General features: G+C 42.4%; 2 protein-coding genes across 5 annotated transcripts in view; both read right to left on the bottom strand.

Moving 5' to 3' along the window:
• LOC144717891 (peroxidasin homolog) overlaps positions 1-7,389 on the bottom strand; it is a 66,894-nt gene extending 59,505 nt beyond the window's left edge. For both annotated transcript variants that reach the window (XM_078593648.1, XM_078593649.1), the window contains exon 1: positions 6,895-7,389. In XM_078593648.1, the coding sequence (XP_078449774.1) occupies positions 6,895-7,079 (185 nt within the window). In that variant the 5' untranslated portion in view covers positions 7,080-7,389. The remainder of the gene's footprint in view (positions 1-6,894) is intronic.
• A 3,238-nt stretch (positions 7,390-10,627) lies between these two features.
• CHCHD7 (coiled-coil-helix-coiled-coil-helix domain containing 7) lies at positions 10,628-17,716 on the bottom strand. 3 transcript variants are annotated; one of them, XM_078593644.1, is made up of 4 exons: positions 17,618-17,716; positions 11,583-11,644; positions 11,044-11,142; positions 10,628-10,930 (listed from the first exon to the last, which is right to left on the bottom strand). In XM_078593644.1, the coding sequence occupies exons 2-4, from the start codon at positions 11,631-11,633 to the stop codon at positions 10,826-10,828; spliced, it is 255 nt and encodes an 84-aa protein (XP_078449770.1). In that variant the 5' UTR covers positions 11,634-11,644; positions 17,618-17,716; the 3' UTR covers positions 10,628-10,825. The 3 variants fall into 3 exon arrangements, with proteins under 3 accessions (XP_078449770.1, XP_078449772.1, XP_078449773.1); XM_078593646.1 differs by having other exon boundaries at positions 17,398-17,675; XM_078593647.1 differs by lacking the exon at positions 17,618-17,716 and adding an exon at positions 17,466-17,582.
• Positions 17,717-18,901: the final 1,185 nt, after the last annotated feature.

Below are 18,901 nucleotides of genomic sequence, written 5' to 3'. Positions count from 1 at the left end.
TCGAGGCAGAACTTTCCCCAGCTGCTCTGCTCATAGAGAGGAATGTTCAACGCATTACAGTCAAATAGAAATGTTTTATTCAGACAAATCAGGTGAGAACATCAACTCGCAACACTTCAGAACATGTCTTCTTGGTTCTTTCGGTAAAGTCACGTAGAAGGGAAGTAATAAAATAAAAAAATTAAAACATAATAAAATAATTGCTTGGATATTTAATCATGTTTTATTTTTATTATTTTATTACTTCCCTTCTACGTGACTTTACCGAAAGAACCAAGAAGATGAATCCCTGCAGTCACGAAAGCTTTAAATCGAAACTTCAGAACCTGGTTTAATAAAAGATGACTTCCTGGGTTTGAATCCAGGATTTCAGTGCTGCCAGCTCAGAATTCTAAACCCTTGACATCTATATATATACAGTAGGACTTCAATAATCTGCGAATTCCTGTAATTCGTGGAGCATTGGTATTTCGTGAATCCTGCCATAATCCGTGGGGACATTGATCCTGAAATCTGCAAAAAAGTCACGGATTTCTGGAGCTTTTCTGCGTGTGGCTTATTCCTCACATAATTTGACACATACTGCATTGGTGCAAAATCTTTTCCGCACAATACGGGACAAACCTACAAGGTAAGCCGTGGATGAGAAGATCCGTGATAGGGTTCCCCAATATCATCATGGACTATTGTTGTCCTACTGTGCAATGACTTTCACATGCTTATCAACTATCATCGCCAAAGACATTAGTACTGTACTAATGTCCCCTTGAATATTTAATGACAGTATATAGAACATATAATAACAAAGCAAAAGAGCCAAGGCTAAAACAGTGTTGACCTGTCAACATTAATGATATTGCCAAGTTACTGGGCTCCACCAGACTTCACCTCTGCCAGGTAAAGCCATTAACCTTAATCACTGCAAAATAGACTATTGATAAACATGTTTCAAACATCTTCTTGGTTCTTTCGGTAAAGTCATGTAGAATGGAAATAATAAAATAATAAAAATAAAACATTATTATGTTTTATTTTAATAAAATAATAAAAATAAAACATAAGATTTTTTATTTTCATTATTTTATTATTTCCATTCTACGTGACTTTACCGAAAGAACCAAGAAGATGAATCCCTGCAGTCACGAAAGCTTTAAATCGAAATGTTTCAAACAGAGTGCCCGGTATTTTTACAGTTGTGATGGTAAAGGGGCATATTCACAAAACCACTTCGTGGTATTTCATTCTGTTATTGGACACTTAAAAAATATTTAAGCGAAGATAAATATATTATTTAAGTTAGGGTGAAAGCCATCTCATCAGCATCATCATCATCATCCATGCTCAATACACTACTGGAGGAAAGCCGTTGTCATCTGTCACAATCCTAGGATTTGTAACAATCCCCCCAGCACTTACACACGAGCCGGTTTCATCCAGCCACCCCCACTGCCTCCATCTCCTCTGTGGGTACCAGAGGTGGGACAAAGTCATTGTTATGCAAGTCCAAGTCGAGTCGCAAGTCATCAAATTCATGACTCGAGTCTGACTCGAGTCCAAGTCACATGACTCGAGTCCACATCTCATAGGTGGGACAAAGTCATTGTTATGCAAGTCCAAGTCGAGTCGCAAGTCATCAAATTCATGACTCGAGTCTGACTCGAGTCCAAGTCACATGACTCGAGTCAACATCTCATAGGTGGGACAAAGTCATTGTTATGCAAGTCCAAGTCGAGTCGCAAGTCATCAAATTCATGACTCGAGTCTGACTCGAGTCCAAGTCACATGACTCGAGTCCACATCTCATAGGTGGGACAAAGTCATTGTTATGCAAGTCCAAGTCGAGTCGCAAGTCATCAAATTCATGACTCGAGTCTGACTCGAGTCCAAGTCACATGACTCGAGTCCACATCTCATAGGTGGGACAAAGTCATTGTTATGCAAGTCCAAGTCGAGTCGCAAGTCATCAAATTCATGACTCGAGTCTGACTCGAGTCCAAGTCACATGACTCGAGTCCACATCTCAGAGGTGGGACAAAGTCATTGTTATGCAAGTCCAAGTCGAGTCGCAAGTCATCAAATTCATGACTCGAGTCTGACTCGAGTCCAAGTCACATGACTCGAGTCCACATCTCATAGGTGGGACAAAGTCATTGTTATGCAAGTCCAAGTCGAGTCGCAAGTCATCAAATTCATGACTCGAGTCTGACTCGAGTCCAAGTCACATGACTCGAGTCCACATCTCATAGGTGGGACAAAGTCATTGTTATGCAAGTCCAAGTCGAGTCGCAAGTCATCAAATTCATGACTCGAGTCTGACTCGAGTCCAAGTCACATGACTCGAGTCCACACCTCTGGTGGGTACACTTTCGAATGTCTTTCATTGCATGGCTGCTACTCCCGTCACTATTCTTGTGCGGTAATAAATGTTGCGTTTACACGTTGGACGCAAAAGTCACGAGACGGTTAGGGGCCGTCCATAAATGACGTCACGCGATTTTGGACTATGTTTTACCCCCCCCCCCTCTCGTCAGACGACGTCACAAAAGTCAGACGACGTCACAAAAGTCAGACCTCCCCTCAAATATGACGTCACAAAGCTCTGCCCCCCCCCCAACCATATTTCCATTTTGAAAATAAAACATGCTTCAAATCGCTTTAGACTATTGTCATTGTAGTGCGTATTTAATGTGTCGCTGCACTCTGATGTTGTAGGAGAAAACATGTATTAAAAAGTGTATTTAATTAAGTAGAACGTGTTTATATTTATTTAAAGTTGCACATTTTGATGTGACGTCACATTACTCAACCCCCCCCCCCCGTCACACATCGTCACAAATGTCTGAATACCCCCCCCCTAGGTGCATGACGTCATTTATGGACGGCCCCATATATAACAAATATAATTATTAACTACCATAGAGGAGGTGTATACATACTCTTTGTTTTTTTCGGTAAAGTCACGTAGGTAAAAAAATTAAAATAAATTAAATCACGACGTTTCGGGCGCAACACAAGCGTCCTTCTTCAGGAGGTGTATACAGTCACCTGTGTATGAAGTGTCTAGATATCGTGCACACACATACGAAAGTAAATCCATATTCGTCATTAGCCATTGTTTATCCACTGCTGGATGAAGACCTCCCCATAACACCGTCAGCCTTCACGGTTCTATGATGCCACAATCCGTCTCAACTCCTCCGCAAGAATGTATTTAATCGTTTCCATCTCCACAGCGGCTATTCTCTCGGGCAAATTCTCTGCCGCTGCTGCCATTTCATTATTGAGCTTGATACATCATAAGAAGGGATGATGCCCCGTGGTTGAGACCGGTGATATTTATGTATTACAAAGCACAAACGAGGTAAACATTTTCCCACTGGGCATTGCCTGGAATGGAGCACGCATTTAAAATTACCATCTGTGATTATTGGGGCAACAACAAAAAAAAACACTCGGCCAACGAGAGACGAGTTTCACCAAGGCATGAACCAACACACAGGCTTTCATTGTTTATATTCCAAACTTAGTCAGCAACATACAGGTCCAATTATTTTCTCAATCAGTCTCGCCACACTATTGGCTTCAAAAGGTCAAGTCCGGAAAAATGTCAACAGCTGTAAAAGCGTTAACACATTTGTGTATATATTTAAAACAAAAACATGCAATATCTTTGCAAGGTTAGCACAAATAAGCAAGTGCTACAATTGCAAATGTGTTACTAAGAGTTTGAAAGTGCTTTATTTTTTTATTCTTTAAGAGGAAGCGCTGTAAAATAAATGTACTTAAACCTATAAAAACAGCGTGCGGTTCTCAAGTATCACATATTCCATTGAAAGTTTCTTGGCAAAATAATATCAAATGCCAGACTGACGTAATTACATTTTTTTTCAGTTGTGGCCTTTACTGCTGCCTTACAAAAATATACTGACACAACTTTATAACGATTTATTTACAAAAAAAATAACCACCACTGGCATCCATTTACAGAAGTTAAAACTCTGTCACTGGAAGCAGTAGCAAAATCCGTATTGGAAAAGTTAAAGACTACAAAATTGGGTATATTCAGTGGTGAAAATGGGCCGGAGCACCCCGGAACTCCGTTGTAGGAGTGAAAATGTGGACCCGACTGTGTCTATCTATCACAGCTAGACCCATAAACTAACAAAGACCCCACAGACAAACACAGAGACCCACAGACACGGTCAGAGACCAAAAGACACGCTCAGAAACCCACATAAATGCATAGAGACCCGCAGACGTACACAGAGACCCACAAACACACCCATATACCCACAGACAAACACAGAGACCCACAGACAAACACAGAGACCCACAGACACGGTCAGAGACCAAAAGACACGCTCAGAGATCCACATAATTTCATAGAGACCCGCAGACGTACACAGAGACCCACATACACACCCACATACCCACAGACAAACACAGATACCCACAGACAAACACAGAGACCCACAGACACGGTCAGAGACCAAAAGACACGCTCAGAGACCCACATAAATTCACAGAGACACACAGAGGAGCAGAGAGACCCACAGATGACCACAGAGACCCACAGACGGAGCAAAGCGCCTCCTCCTGAGATTTAGTCTGCGGTCTCGATCTAGTGGGGGGTGAGGAGAATAATTTATGAGTTTCCCCAGTAAAATTCTGCCCATTTCCAGTCCTGCTGATGGTCTTCCCTGCCATGGGCAATATAAGAAACAAAGAATGCTAAGCACCTGCAATGATGGTGTTTACATAAACAAGGTGGCATGCGAGGCTTACTCGCATGTGCTGATTGCAGAGTTAATCGAATGAAGTATGCTCAGTGACCCCATATGAAACTAATAAGTATCGGTTCATGGAATGCAGTTTTGATATGGGAAGACGCCATGTACCGCGTTGTGCTAAAATGAATGTGGGGTAACTTCTGTGGAATCTTTTATGATTGCCCAAGCATTGGAAAATGTCAAGCACAGTGGTGACTTCTTATGACGTCCCCTTATCACAGTTCGGACAACTATATTTATTCAGCTGCAGTGGAAAGGTGTCTCACAATTTAAATGGCGAGTCTAGACAGTAATGAAATTTAATACAATGTCTGAAATATCTCCCATTCCACAGCCCACACAAGTGCAAACTATATACAGTACCCATGGCAACTTCTAAATACTGCTAGTCCACGTTTCACGTTAAAGTGGGGAAACGATTATTGGGTAGAAAGTAGTAAAGTACGTACGGGCTTTTGACAATCTAATGCTGGATGAGGATCACCCCATGCTTTGCTGGCCATGACTATTATTTGGTTACCCATCCAAGCACTATCCAGGCCAAATTATACTGAGCTTCCATGATCGGTCACATCGCAGATGACATTGGGTCACGGGCATCGCCAAACTTAATGCAGCCTAATTAAGAATGACACTTTTGTACGCCCATTGTTGTAATGCAAAGCAGGACTTTTACGTAATGAGTTATATCTTGCGTTATCGTTTCTCCTTGCCAAGTGCAGTATACATTTTTTTCCCAACAGTGAAGCACGCTTGAAATTAATTGCCTTGAGAGAGTGAAAGTAGGACAAGTGGATTAGAGAATATAGGCAAGTTAATGACATCAAACTGTTTTAAAAAAAAATAAGTAAATGGGTTTTTAGTAGTACACGTCGTAGGCTGGAAGAGATGAAGACAGATGACCAAGAATAATGAACGCACCCAAGATGACTTACATTGTGGACTTACATTGTCGATTGGTGAACTGTCATAATTGCAGGATCGGGCGAGATGGAAGCAAATTGGAGGGGCATTCGTCGTCCAGTAGCGGACTGATAATGCCTAATAATGATGGATGATAATGGTGACGAGTACACCACACTCGCAAAATACTGTGCATTAAGTGCTGATTTCCGTGGCCACAACACAATCGTGTTTTGTTTACTCACTAAACAAACCTTTTAATCCTTTACTGCATCTCTCCCTTTTAGGCATTGTGTGAGCCATTCTTTCCCCCCTTCCTAAGCTCCGTGTGCTCATTGTAGTCATCCCTCTTTTACAAATCGCTCTCTCTCTCTCTCGCTCTCTCTCTCCTGGTGGCAAATGTGTCTGTAAGAGTGACCTCTTTGTTAGCCAGAAACCGAACGCGTGTACTCGATTGACGCGCGGATCTCGTTTTCAACACGTCTTTGTGCGAGATGGCTTTCATCCGGATCAGTTCGGACGATGCAGGCGAGAGAGTGCGTGCACTGCACAATCCAAAGAGCGCAACTGCGGTGCGATGGGTCCTTTGTGCTGCAACGACGACAGGAGCAATAGTACATAAATCGCAGTGACCTGCGGTATGGCAATAATCTTCTTCAAGCACGGGGACGCGATGGGGCAGGATCAATGCCCCCCCACCCCACCGTGCCGCAACATCTCCCGATACAAAAACAAAAGAACTTCGCAATATTTGACGTGATTGATCCGAGTGCTGCAACAACCCATGCGTCCTATGATCAGAGGGGTCGTTGCCCGAAACGTCACCTCGCACATCAAGTGTCCTTTCAAGCCAGCGAGTGCTGTTGGTGTACAAGTTGAGTTTGAGTTTTGTCAGCGGTACACTGATAATCCAGCTGCCACGGCACGTGGTGATGTGAGTGATTGAATGCGATGTGAATCTAAGCGCTTGGTGCACGACCCTGTAGCACTGTGACAATGCCCTGCAGGCACGCGTGATTGAATGTTATGTGAATCTACGGTGCTGCATCCCCCCTGTATGTACAAGAAGAAGAACAAAAAAAACCAAAAAGTCAACGCATCTGTGATGTGCGCTGAGTTGGGGGGAGATGCGCAAATGGCTGGTGGTGATGGTGGTGGTTAGTGGGTCTGGGTTTTGCCGGCAGACAGGGAAACAACTCACAGGATGGTGGTCTGTGGAGCCACTCCGACGGGTATGGTCTCGAGCATGAGGTGCATGCACCTCACCGTCGTTCGGAAACAGAGGCAGCGGCTCGGGCAAGCCTGCACGCCGGTGTTCTGCAGGACGAAGACGACCAACAGCAGACCGAGCAGAACACTCCGGAGGGCCCCCCATTGAAGACGCATTGCTGGCCCCGTCCTTGACGCCCCCCCTCCTCCCCACCTTCTCCCCTTACGCCTCTCCTTCTCTTCCCCGACTCCTCTCTGCTCCGTATTCAATCTGAACACCCTCCCTCTCCACCCCAGCCACCACCACCACCACCAACAAACCACCCCGGGCACACCGTGGTGGAGGATTTCCAATGCCCCCCCACCCCACCGTACAAGTGGTTGGTCGTTTGTAGAAGGAAGCACGGTTTTCACAACAACCTAACAGTATTCCTCTTTCTTCAATGGCAACTCCAAAAAAAGTTAACTCCGTTCGAAACTCGAGAGACAGAGAGAGAGACTCCGCCTTTGGGCCCGCCCCAACTGAGCCCATTGCCCCGCCCGTGCCCATTCATGACCATGCGTCGTCATCGTTTGGCAGTGACTCACAAAGGGGCCCCAAGACAAAATTGTTTAAGGCTTTGCCTCCACCACCCACTTACCCCCCCCCCTCTTTTTTATACTCGGTCTAAAACAAGTGGGTTCTTGTCACCTCTGCCGCAGCCTTTGCACCCATTTGGTTCTCAATCTTTAAATTTTTAAAAATAAATATTAACTTAATTAGAATAAATGTAGGTTTGATGAAACGTGGATTTCAAAAAAAAAAATCTGGCATGTCTTGCACCTCCAGAAAGGGCATCTCGCACTCACAGGGGGTGCGTGCACCCCAGGTAGAAAAGAAAAACCCACTGGTCTAATATATAAAAAACAATAAATGTTATTTTAGTCCAACCAACGTATTGGCTATATTCTTGGTTCTTTCGGTAAAGTAACGTAGATAGAAAACTTTTTGTTAAAATAAAAATAATAAAATTATTTTAAATTTCTTATTTTATTTTTCTTATTTTTATTATTATTGTCTTTTTTGTTTTCTATCTACGTGACTTTACCGAAAGAACCAAGAATATGAATTCCTGCAGTCACGAAAGTTTTAAGTCAAAATTCAACGTATTGGTTGTCGCGGTTGCAGACCAACACTATCGAGCGGCCTATGTTTAAGGAGGCAAACTCCGGACCGGTTTCAACTTTATGGGTGTCATGGGCAGTCAGGCTTGTTGAGAAAATGGTGATGGATTACCAGATGTTATCGGAAAAGAGCACTCCAATTATAAATTACGGGACCCTGTTCAACGCCAAAAGCAATATCGTACACAAAACTCATTGTGCTTTGACTTTCAGGATATTTTTTTAAAACAAGCCTTACAGCTGAGACCCGTAAACGCTGTTGAATAACATTGGTCTGTAAAGCCACTAGGCTGATAGTCGAAAGCGTATACTGTATAATTGTATTCATGCATGGAGACAGAACGAAGTTAGGCTAAATTTCGATTTAAAGCTTTCGTGACTGACCTGTTCTCCACCTGAGGACGGCTGCTTGCGTTGTGGCCGAAACGTCGTGAGAATTATTTTATTGTTTTATTTTTATTATTTTCCTTCTACGTGACTTTACCGAAAGAACCAAGAAGATGAAGTTAGGCTAGGTTTATAACATCGTCAACAGAGCAGTCTCTTCACCCCAGGGACCAGCTGTTCAACATATCCCACTGCGACCAGCTAGCTACTCGTGAGCTTTAGGAATGTCAGCAATGGTTACAGATCCTCAAGACGTGATTATTAGCTGTGCCTCACCTTTTTCGATTTAAAGCTTTCGTGACTGCAGGGATTCATCTTCTTGGTTCTTTCGGTAAAGTCACGTAGAAGGGAAATAAAAAAATAAAACATAATAAATATTATTTTGTTTTATTTTTATTATTTTATTATTTCCCTTCTACGTGACTTTACCGAACGAACCAAGAAGATGTGCCTCACCTGCTTTCACGAGACCTAAAGGACTTCTCTGGCTGTGTGTGGAGGGAATTATGGGACTTGTGTTCGCATGACCAACACACATTAACGGTGCAATTAGGGATGTAGAGTGATGGTGTTGCGTGGCCTCCAAATTATTTTCTAATGGGGCAAATATGAGTTACTGCCTTGCGACTTTTTTAAAATTAGAACCATTAACACATTTGGGGAACCTGGGTGAAGCTAGCCCACGTTCATACGAACATCCCTTTTTGTCAACACAATTCTACAAGAGGGACTCCATGCCGTGCAGTACGTTGAGGTTATTTGAGTCATCTTGCAAACAGCAATGGGAAGTCTTCTTGGTTCTTTCGGTAAAGTCACGTAGAAGGGAAGTAATAAAATAAAACATATAAAACAGCCGTCCTCAGGTGAAGGCAGACCTGGTCTTCACCTGAGGACGGCTGCTTGCATTGTGGCCGAAACGTGAGAATTATTTTATTATGTTTTATTTTTAGTATTTTATTACTTCCCTTCTACGTGACTTTACAGAAAGAACCAAGAAGATGAATCCCTGCAGTCACGAAAGCTTTAAAGCAATGGGAAGCATAAAGGAACCGTTCCAGGAACGGTAAAGTTTTATTTACGTACATTAATCCCAGACAGTACAAACATAAAATTTTGTTTTCCAGCACCAGTTGTAATATAATTGTATGATCAAATAACTGAATACATTTCATACAGCCAACAGAGATCAAACACATCCAACACTGGGTGCACACTGCACAAGTTTCCCACAATTACCCACAATCCAACAAAAGTCACCAAGTTAGAGCCTACTAGAATGCAGATGTAACTCTCAAAAAGTGATTTTGCTTCATGTGCATAAGCATTTGTGTAAATCTACTGCACATTATTGACTAACAATGCTCTTTATATCATTAGATATCACCAGCTAAGCAGTGTTCAACTAAAATAGTGCTTGGGTGAGTGCCCACTATGCATACCAGGTGTTATAAGATGCACAACACAAGGCAGTGAAGCAAACTCAATTATTGTACTGCACTTCTATGGGCCACCTTTTCCATGCTGCACGCCTTCACAAACTCAGTGACAAGTGTGGTGAAATATGGTTAAAACACCCCCATGGCATGGCCCTAAGTCGTGGAGCAGGTAGTTCCAAATGTAACATTTACAGTCCTATCAATCCACTACTGGATGAAAGCTTCACCACACCGTGTCAGGTGTTGGCCATACATCACTAATCAGTGCGGGTTGGGGAAGAAGGGTGGCCCCAGAACAGTGTAGACAAAAACTCACCACTGATATGAGCCACGCATGACCTTGGAATCAAACTCGGGTCACCGGGCTGACTGCAATGCGCTAACCACGACACCAGTGCGACAATTCTCTATTGTAATACTTCAAAGTACTTAATTCCTATTCAATAAAAAAAAGTACTGTACACGATTCTATTTTCACAATGAAAAACACTTTGCTTAGATGGGCGCATCATGGTCCCGTGATGTCAGGCATTCTTGGACCATATGTTGCTGTTTACTTCAACCAGATTGGCGAGTCAGGTCAGGGGATATAAACAAATTTGATCCGCCGTAACTGCTGAGGTTCTCCAACACTCTCCCTGCCACAGTGGTTGGCGGTGAGTCACCAAAAAATGTTCCCGGCAGCTGTTGCAAATGGAAACTTGTGGAGTGTGTGCCTAACTTGAGAGAAAACAATCGTTCAAACAAGCATGTTTATTACGGAGAAATGTGCAGTCGGTGCACGTGTCAAAATATAACAGGTTGCATACATTTCAAAGTTATTCAGCGTCTTGGCAGTTGTTAATGTTGTGCCTCGTAGGATTATTCACACTGCAGACAACCAAGAGGGTGGAGAAATCGATGTCAATGCTGCTCCAGGTCCTTGCGTTCAAGGATTTAGTAAGGTATTTGTCCAAGTTCCTCCAGAATGTGCTTTCGTTCCTCCGCAGTCGGAATGGCGGGTTCCACTCCTTCGCCCCGGCGTCTCACTATAATTTTGTTCTGAAACAGAGATTTTTTATTCATTTTAAAACTGTATAAATGTATTTGATATTTGGTGCAAATGTTTTTTTGCGACATGCAATTGGTTCTAATGAATGAAAAAAATAACTCACCCAAAACGTCCTGCAGTTTTTGTATCGTATGAAGTATTTTGTGCATACGTCTCTGTCGTAGCCATTGCGTTCCATGCACTTCCGGGAAGCATCAGTTTCCTTTGAAGCATAAACATCCACGTATTAAAGTTATATTACCATGATTATGAACCAATTATGTCAATTCACAAAGATTTACAGCAACTGTACCAGGCGTAATGTCTTGACAGAATACATTATTTTAAAATAAACAATTAAAATTGTGAATATTATTTGCAATATAATACAATGTTCCACAATCGGAACAAAATGTTTGTACTTTGAAGCATTTATGTTATCTCCCACACTCAATATCAAAATAGAATTTCCCAAATGGCCAAAACAGAGAATCAACAAAAATGTTGCGTACCCTATGGGTTAAAATTTTAATATTCCAAAGTAATGCTTTCTTTAAGACCAGTGAAACAACGTATGTAATATCCTATTAGAATTATTTTACATTTTCTTATACAACATATGATTAACGTCAATGAAGTGATGCATCGCCGTGGTACTTTTACCTCCAGACACGGGTTGATATCCACATCCCTCAACTTCCTGAGCTTCGACATCCTGCAGTCACCTGATATTCACACACCCAGAAATCATGATGAGGGTTGACATCCATTCGTAACATTGTGATCAGTAACATTTTCTTTGTTCAACCGATAAATGTTGTAAAGCAAATGCAAAGTTAAAGCTTTCGTGACCGCAGGAATTCATATTGTTTGGGTCTTTCGGTAACGTCACGTAAATAGGTTGAAAGAAAATAACCTATGTGACTTTACCGAAAGACCCAAAGAATATGAAATGCAAAGTTGACACTGAAAGCTGGTGACTTCACAACAAATACCACTTGTACTCTTGTCTGAACGCTGGTATTTACTGCACATCTGTATTAGGGACATACTCCTACATGGGTTTGTCGTGATTGTGCTGTACACACTTCTCCTGATGTGTTTCTGGTTGCACGGCATTTTGTTCAGTTTCATGTTCGACGTTTTGCTGCGCACGCTGGGAGCTTCATCAGGAATTGATTTGCAGAAACTGAATTGCAGCTCTTAGCATGCGCACCAAAATGTTGGACAGCATGGTCAACCGGAAAACATTTAGGAGAGCAATGTGAAATCGTGGAACGAATGATGCCTCAATAATTAATCTATCAAAAGGGTGAAACACCGACCTGAAGAATTACAGATCCATTAAACTTATTATGGCATAGAAAAAACTGTGAGTCTCATTTGGAACAGAACAATTAAGCCCAACCAAGCACATGGGCAAGCCATGTTTAAGAAATAATTGCCTACATTGATCACAGACAATCAGATTCTGGAAAAGACTAATGCAAATCTAATACCATTAATGTGTACAAAGGCATTGTGGACTATGAAAAGATATTTGACTCGAAATTAATGCATATTAAAAGGCATTTGGCTCTAAATGCAGTCATACAAGTTCTCACAAACTAAGGCCTACATATACACTGTACAGATAAAATTATACTTTTGTAAAAAAAAATGAAGTTGGACATTGCATGCAACAACAAAATGCATATCAGAAATTAAATCAAACATGGCTGCAAAGCTTTTGCGAATTATCCAGTGAGATTAGTATTGTTTAAACATTCGATTTGGGGAATAAATACATGAACATAAATTCCAACAATAGTAACCATCCTAGATATGCGTACGAGTCATTACAGGCAACGGACATAATCAACAGAAATTGATCTGAATAAAATTACTGAATAAATTAATTACTACACAGTCATCATGGATAAAATCACATACAACAAAATCCAGGACCATTTTAATGATGGCAGTTACACCAAAATCAGCAAAGATCCTACCAACCTCCTGGCTACAAAAACCAATAATATCATCACTAATTCGACTTCTCTAATCGAACCGACCAAGCAGCTCTCTCTAAAACCTTCGGCTGCTAGACCACCCAGATTTTATGGCCTTCCAAAAATCAATAAAGGTACTCCACTCCGTCCAATCGTTTCCACCATCAACTCACCTACCTACAAACTGGCCCGATTTCTGTCTGAGACCCTGCTTCCATTCACGGACAAGACCACTTCAGCAGTACCTAACTCAGCTCACTTGGTTTCTCTAATCAAGGACATTTCACTCTCTCCAGATGATTTGCTTGTCAGCTTCGATGTAGTATCTCTGTTCACCAAGGAACCTGTACCTGCCACCATAGCAATCATTGAAGACTTGGTCCAACAGGGACCGAATCCTGATGTACCAACTTTGGTGAGGCACTGCCTTACCAACGCTTACTTCATCTGGAATGGTACATTCTACAAACAAAATGAAAGTACCCCTATGGGTTCTCCCTTATCACCAGTGGTAGCGAATGTTTTCATGGATAAATTTGAAACAGATGCCATCCTGATATCCACCCTACGTCCTTCCCTGTGGAAGAGATACATAGATGACACTTTCGGCATTTGTCCACATGGCCAGCCAGCACTGAACCAATTTTTCAACCACATCAATTTCATACACCCATCCATCAAATTCACCATGGAAGTGGAAAATGATGGCAAGCTACCATTCCTGGATGTTTTGATCGAGAAGAGGCCTGATGGCTCATTGGGACATTCCATCTACAGGAAAGCCACCCACACGGATTCCTATCTAAAGCCTGACTCCCACCACCATCCGGCCCAGAAGAACTCCCTCATCAAAAAACTACACCATAGGGCCCGCTGCATCTCCGACCAGCGCCACCAAGCCAGTGAACTGGAGCACGTACACCAAGCCCTCAATATGAATGGAAACTCAGAACGCACAATCCGCAAAGCTGTATCCCCAACCATGGGGAGAAAACCATCTGAGGACCCAATCAAGACTATCACCTTGCCATACATAGCAGGTGTTACCAAAAATATTTCCAAAAATCTTAAACACAAGATCCATGTCCGATTCAATACAGTACACAAAATCCGTGATTTGATCCCATCTGTGAAGGATGTCATTCTTGACATGCAATACCCTGGTGTCTACAAACTAAGTTGTGTCTGCGGCAGAAGTTACATTGGGGAAACGAAACGACATGTACCGGACCGCGTTCGCTAACACAAGGCAGATTTGAAACACGGTAGAACCAATACCTCTGCCGTGGCTGATCTTTGTTATAACGCAGTGGGCTCGCACGATATTGTTTTCCGAGACCAAGGTACTCTGCAAACCTTCGGGCTACTATCAAAGATTTGTCCATGAAGCCATCCAGATATATAAACAGACACAATTTCAACTGAGAAGATGGGTATAAGCTGAGCAATAATTGGAAGGACGTTATTAACCAAGCAAAGTCGTAACTTGCTGTGGTGCTTGCGTTCTTCCCTGCCGTATGGCTGTTATCTCCGACTCTCTGAGTTGCATTGCCCTGTTGGGTGCCTCTGCATTAACGGGCTGGGGTCTCACTAACATGGCCACCTCTGCTCCCTTAGCCTCGATGTATTGATGGTTCTGGCTGTGTGATGGGCTGTGTGTCTGACTGGCGCGACCACCGTTGCGGTGGTTCTCTTGCGTGGACGTGCTTGCCTCACAGCGCAGTTGGCAGCACCGCAGCTTGTGTTACACATAGACATGACATTAACCTGCGAATCCCCCTAATCTCCCTGCCTAATCTCTCCCATCAACATAGTACTAATCTCCCATTGACACTGCTGTTGTGCGCATATGCGGGGGCGATACTCTTATGCGGCGACGGATGCGGGGATGGAATTCCTTTCCAGCTCAGCCCCCGCCTGCTTGCCCTTCGCCACATATATAACGTCTTGTTGTAACAGCTCTCTCGCCGTGTTTCTTTCCACTGCTGGACAATTTTTTCCACCTGAGGACGACCGCTTGTGTTGCGATCGAAACGTCGTGATATATATCTTTTTTTTATTTTTCTACCTACGTGACTTTACCGAAAGAACCAAAGAGTAATGACGATAACGTTAGGCTCAATATAAAAATTCCCAAAGCAAGTCATATACTGCGAGCTTTCTAAAATATTAAAGGCATCTGTGAGTGGGACAACCTGAAATCATGAGTATGTATAACTCTGGCAGTTATTAAAGGAATTGAAGAATAACAACGATTAAATATATGAGCTGAATAAAGAAAAGCAACATTATCAATGTGCCTCTAGAAAGATACATCAATGTATATTACCTACCATGACACTAATACAAATATATACACGGTATATATATATACAAATGGGCATTGACAGAGAAAAAAATGGAACAAAAAGCTGAAAAAAGCAAAAATAAACATTCCAAGATGCACACTTGTCATTACACATGAATAAATAAAACTGTGGAACACATGCAGCATGCATCATATTGCCTGTTAAAACGTGGGCTTGAGGCAGGACACGTCGCTAGTTTAAGATATGACGCCAGTGATTCTGGACAAACCACAGCGTGGCACCGCGGTATAGATCGATATCAGCTCATTCAGATGGGTTGTTAGATCGTGAGATAACTACTTTTTATCATGGGACCTCCTTTGTACCAAAATATGAGAATAGGTTTTCCCCTTTTTTCTGGCAACAAAACAGGTGTTAAGATGTTAAAACACCAAACTGAAACCTTTTACAAGGAATCATGTGTGCATTAACCACAATACACTTTTTATTTTACCAGTATTGTGTCCACTGAGCTTTTTCGCTCTTTTTCAGAAGCGACATGTCCACAAATGATTGCTCAGAGTGGTTTATTGTGGAAATTTATAGAAGCCAAATACTCTCAACGCATGTTTTTTCTAAATTTGGAGGGGGAAACTCGAAGAAAAATCCACACGACCACGGGGAGAACATGCATCAGGCGTCAGGGTCGGAATCGAACCCACGACCTCCTGTAAACCAGGCAAGGTCGTTAACATCTCGCCACCGTGATGATCAGGGTCGGGATCGAACCCACAACCTCCTGTATACCAGGCGAAGTAATTAACATCTCGCCACCGTGATGATGATGAGAGACATGCAAACTCCAAATATTCAGCAGGCATCATCAGGGTCGGGATCGAACCCACGACCTCCTGTGTACAAGGCGAGGTAATTAACATCTCCTAGCCAACGCAGCGCCCTCCAGAGGTGGTTTGCGGCTTTGAGAGGTCTTCATTGAGCAAGTAGCTAATAGATCATGGGAAAGACTTTTCTTTCAGATTGTAGTAATTTGTCATATTGTTTTACTTTTGGCATATAACTGTGATAATTAAGTAAATTTTGATTGTAAGCTGTACTTTTCTTCTTTTGAACCCAAGTATCATTTCAAAATCTCAATGCGCGAATGTAAATGGTTCAATCGCATTTTTATTTAAATGTACACACCTAAGTATCTCGTACACAGCCCAGCAGCCGTACTGCGTGCTATAAATGCATCATTAGGGCAGCACTGATTCAAGGCAAGAAAACTGTGAACCGGTTTCGAGAAGAGTCTCATCAGCAGTTAGCCTCGCTTGAATCGATCCTGGCGAACTTGCGATAGGCAAGGACTTTATTTTTCAATACGGGTCCTGGTTCAGACATTCCTTCGTTTTGTATTCTCCAACACCGATTGGATCATATTGCTTCAAACCCATATCGTAAACAAGAGGGTTAATATTATTCTTGGGTCTTTCGGTAAAGTCACGCAATACCAGCAGGAAGCGTGACAGCTGATGGGACACTGTAGATCGAAACAGGTCTATTGAAATTGCTTGTTTCTAAACCATTGCTGCTGTAATTATGCAATGCCAGAAGGTGAGTTGAATATTTTTGTTTTACTTTTTGTATGTTGAGACGGATATAAATAGGAGACGTTCCTTCAGTCTCAATACGGAAGGGCCTTCCCCCCCCCGCTTGAACAAATTAAACAAGGCACAAATTGATCATTGGTTTTTTACCCTTTTATCTGGCAACAAAACTGACACTTTTTTTTACAAGGAGTCATGTTTGCATAGACCACAATACCTGCAGTCATAATGCAAACAAAAATCATAACTCTGATAATGTATGCAATGTCCTTAAAGTTGATTGGTCCACACCCGAGACAGCGTTCCTTAAGAGCCTAGTCTCACATGGTGTTGGACCAGATGACGCCAAAAGGCGCACAACTCAAACTTATCTGTTGCCAGATAAAAGGGTAAAAAAACAATTATCATATTTTTTTACTGGCAAATGAGGTTCCAATGGGGTAAGGCACAAATTGTCACAACAGCAGAGCACGTAAGACACCGGAAAATTCGCTTCGCAGTGGGAACACCCGTGCACACGACGCATACGCTGTGAAATCAAAGTGAATCGGGCGACTGAGCCTGAGATCGCCCAGACTTTTAATTAATTTACGTGGAGTTAAGTTCGCGATGCCGATCACAGCCCACGCAGCGGACGGGAGAAGACGCGCGACCCCCTGCCTTGTCGAGAACCACTTTCACCGCAGCGTCGTCATGCTCGTCCCATGGGAAGTAAAATTTGGAGAATTTATTAAAAAAAATTTAAGACAATTACCAAAGATAACAAGCAAAACAATTGTTCGAGTAAATCATTAATAACGAAATTTCCGCACCAAAAATCACAGCGGCTGCGACTTTCCGTCGCACAAGGGCAGCGAGCAGGGCACACGTGGGGCAACCCGGAAGTTTACCACGCCGGGGGTGGGTGGGGGACAACTACGGATAGCCGGAGTGGCCAAAAATAAAAGTTATAACGCGATTTAAAAAATAAAGTTTAGACTAAATTTTGATTTAAAGCTTTCGTGACTGCAGGGATTCATATTCTTGTTTTTTTCGGTAAAGTCACTTAGAAGGGAAATAATACAATAAAAATATAACATATAAATTCTCACAACGTTTCGACTGCAACACAAGCAATCATCATCAGGTGTGAAATCCACAGCAATAAACGTCGTGAGAATTTGTATTGTTTTATATTTTTTATCATTTTATTATTTCCCTTCTACGTGACTTTACCGAAAGAACCAAGAATATCAAGTCTAGACTTTTAAATTTCTGGTGCCGACTCCAGTTTCCACGCCTGATGGAATATTTTCTGGGGTACCCCCAGAGGGGGGTAAATATTTTCCGGAACTCAGCCCCGGATGAAATCGCCTTCATTCTAGATTGGAAGTTTTCGTGACTGCAAGGATCCATACTCTTTGGTTCTTTCGGTAAAGTCACATAGGTATAAAAGAAAATAAATCACGACGTTTCGGGCGCAACACAAGCGTCCGTCATCAGGTGGGAAAGCATGATCTGCTGCTGAGGCAGTACTGTTGTTAAAAGGTTTGAAATGGGTGTAGCCCAAGGGTCATAAAGAAGTGGCCGGGGCTAGTGATGTTAATGTGAGAAATTAGCATGTAACTGTAGAAAAGACTATAATACTATCTTACACCACCACATCACCACATCACCACATCACCACATCACCACATCACCACATCACCACATCACCACATCACCACATCACCACATCACCACATCACCACATCACCACATCACCACATCACCACATCACCACATCACCACATCACCACATCACCACATCACCACATCACCACATCACCACATCACCACAACAATACCACACTGCTCTACTCTACTGTAATGAAGCAGGCACCGCCTTTTATACCATCACGTGTTATGGGGCATACCATCTGGGTCTTCCGCAATGAGGGGGGGGGTTTGGACAAATGACATAAGTCAATAGGCGCGTTGGTAAGTACGTTAACGTTGCACTAAGTACTCTCGCTGATGTAATTTAGTAACTGCCTTAGCTATGGTACTGTATAAGTATTTACATTTATAATTTAATACTATATACTACGCTAATCAAGCAGGCACCGCCTTTTATA

Source organism: Lampetra planeri, chromosome 4 (genome assembly GCF_965212315.1).
Source record: "Lampetra planeri chromosome 4, kcLamPlan1.2.h2, whole genome shotgun sequence".
Lineage (NCBI taxonomy): Eukaryota > Metazoa > Chordata > Hyperoartia > Petromyzontiformes > Petromyzontidae > Lampetra > Lampetra planeri.
This window is presented reverse-complemented; position numbering and strand designations above follow the sequence as displayed.

Bases quoted from the DNA above. Each gene is read 5' to 3' on its own strand.
- CHCHD7 (XM_078593644.1), bottom strand. From the start codon at position 11,633: ATGTCGAAGCTCAGGAAGTTGAGGGATGTGGATATCAACCCGTGTCTG. The intron at 11,143-11,582 runs GTAAAAGTACCA...TATGCTTCAAAG, and splicing joins ATATCAACCCGTGTCTGGAG to GAAACTGATGCTTCCCGGAA. The intron at 10,931-11,043 runs GTGAGTTATTTT...TCTCTGTTTCAG, and splicing joins AAAACTGCAGGACGTTTTGG to AACAAAATTATAGTGAGACG.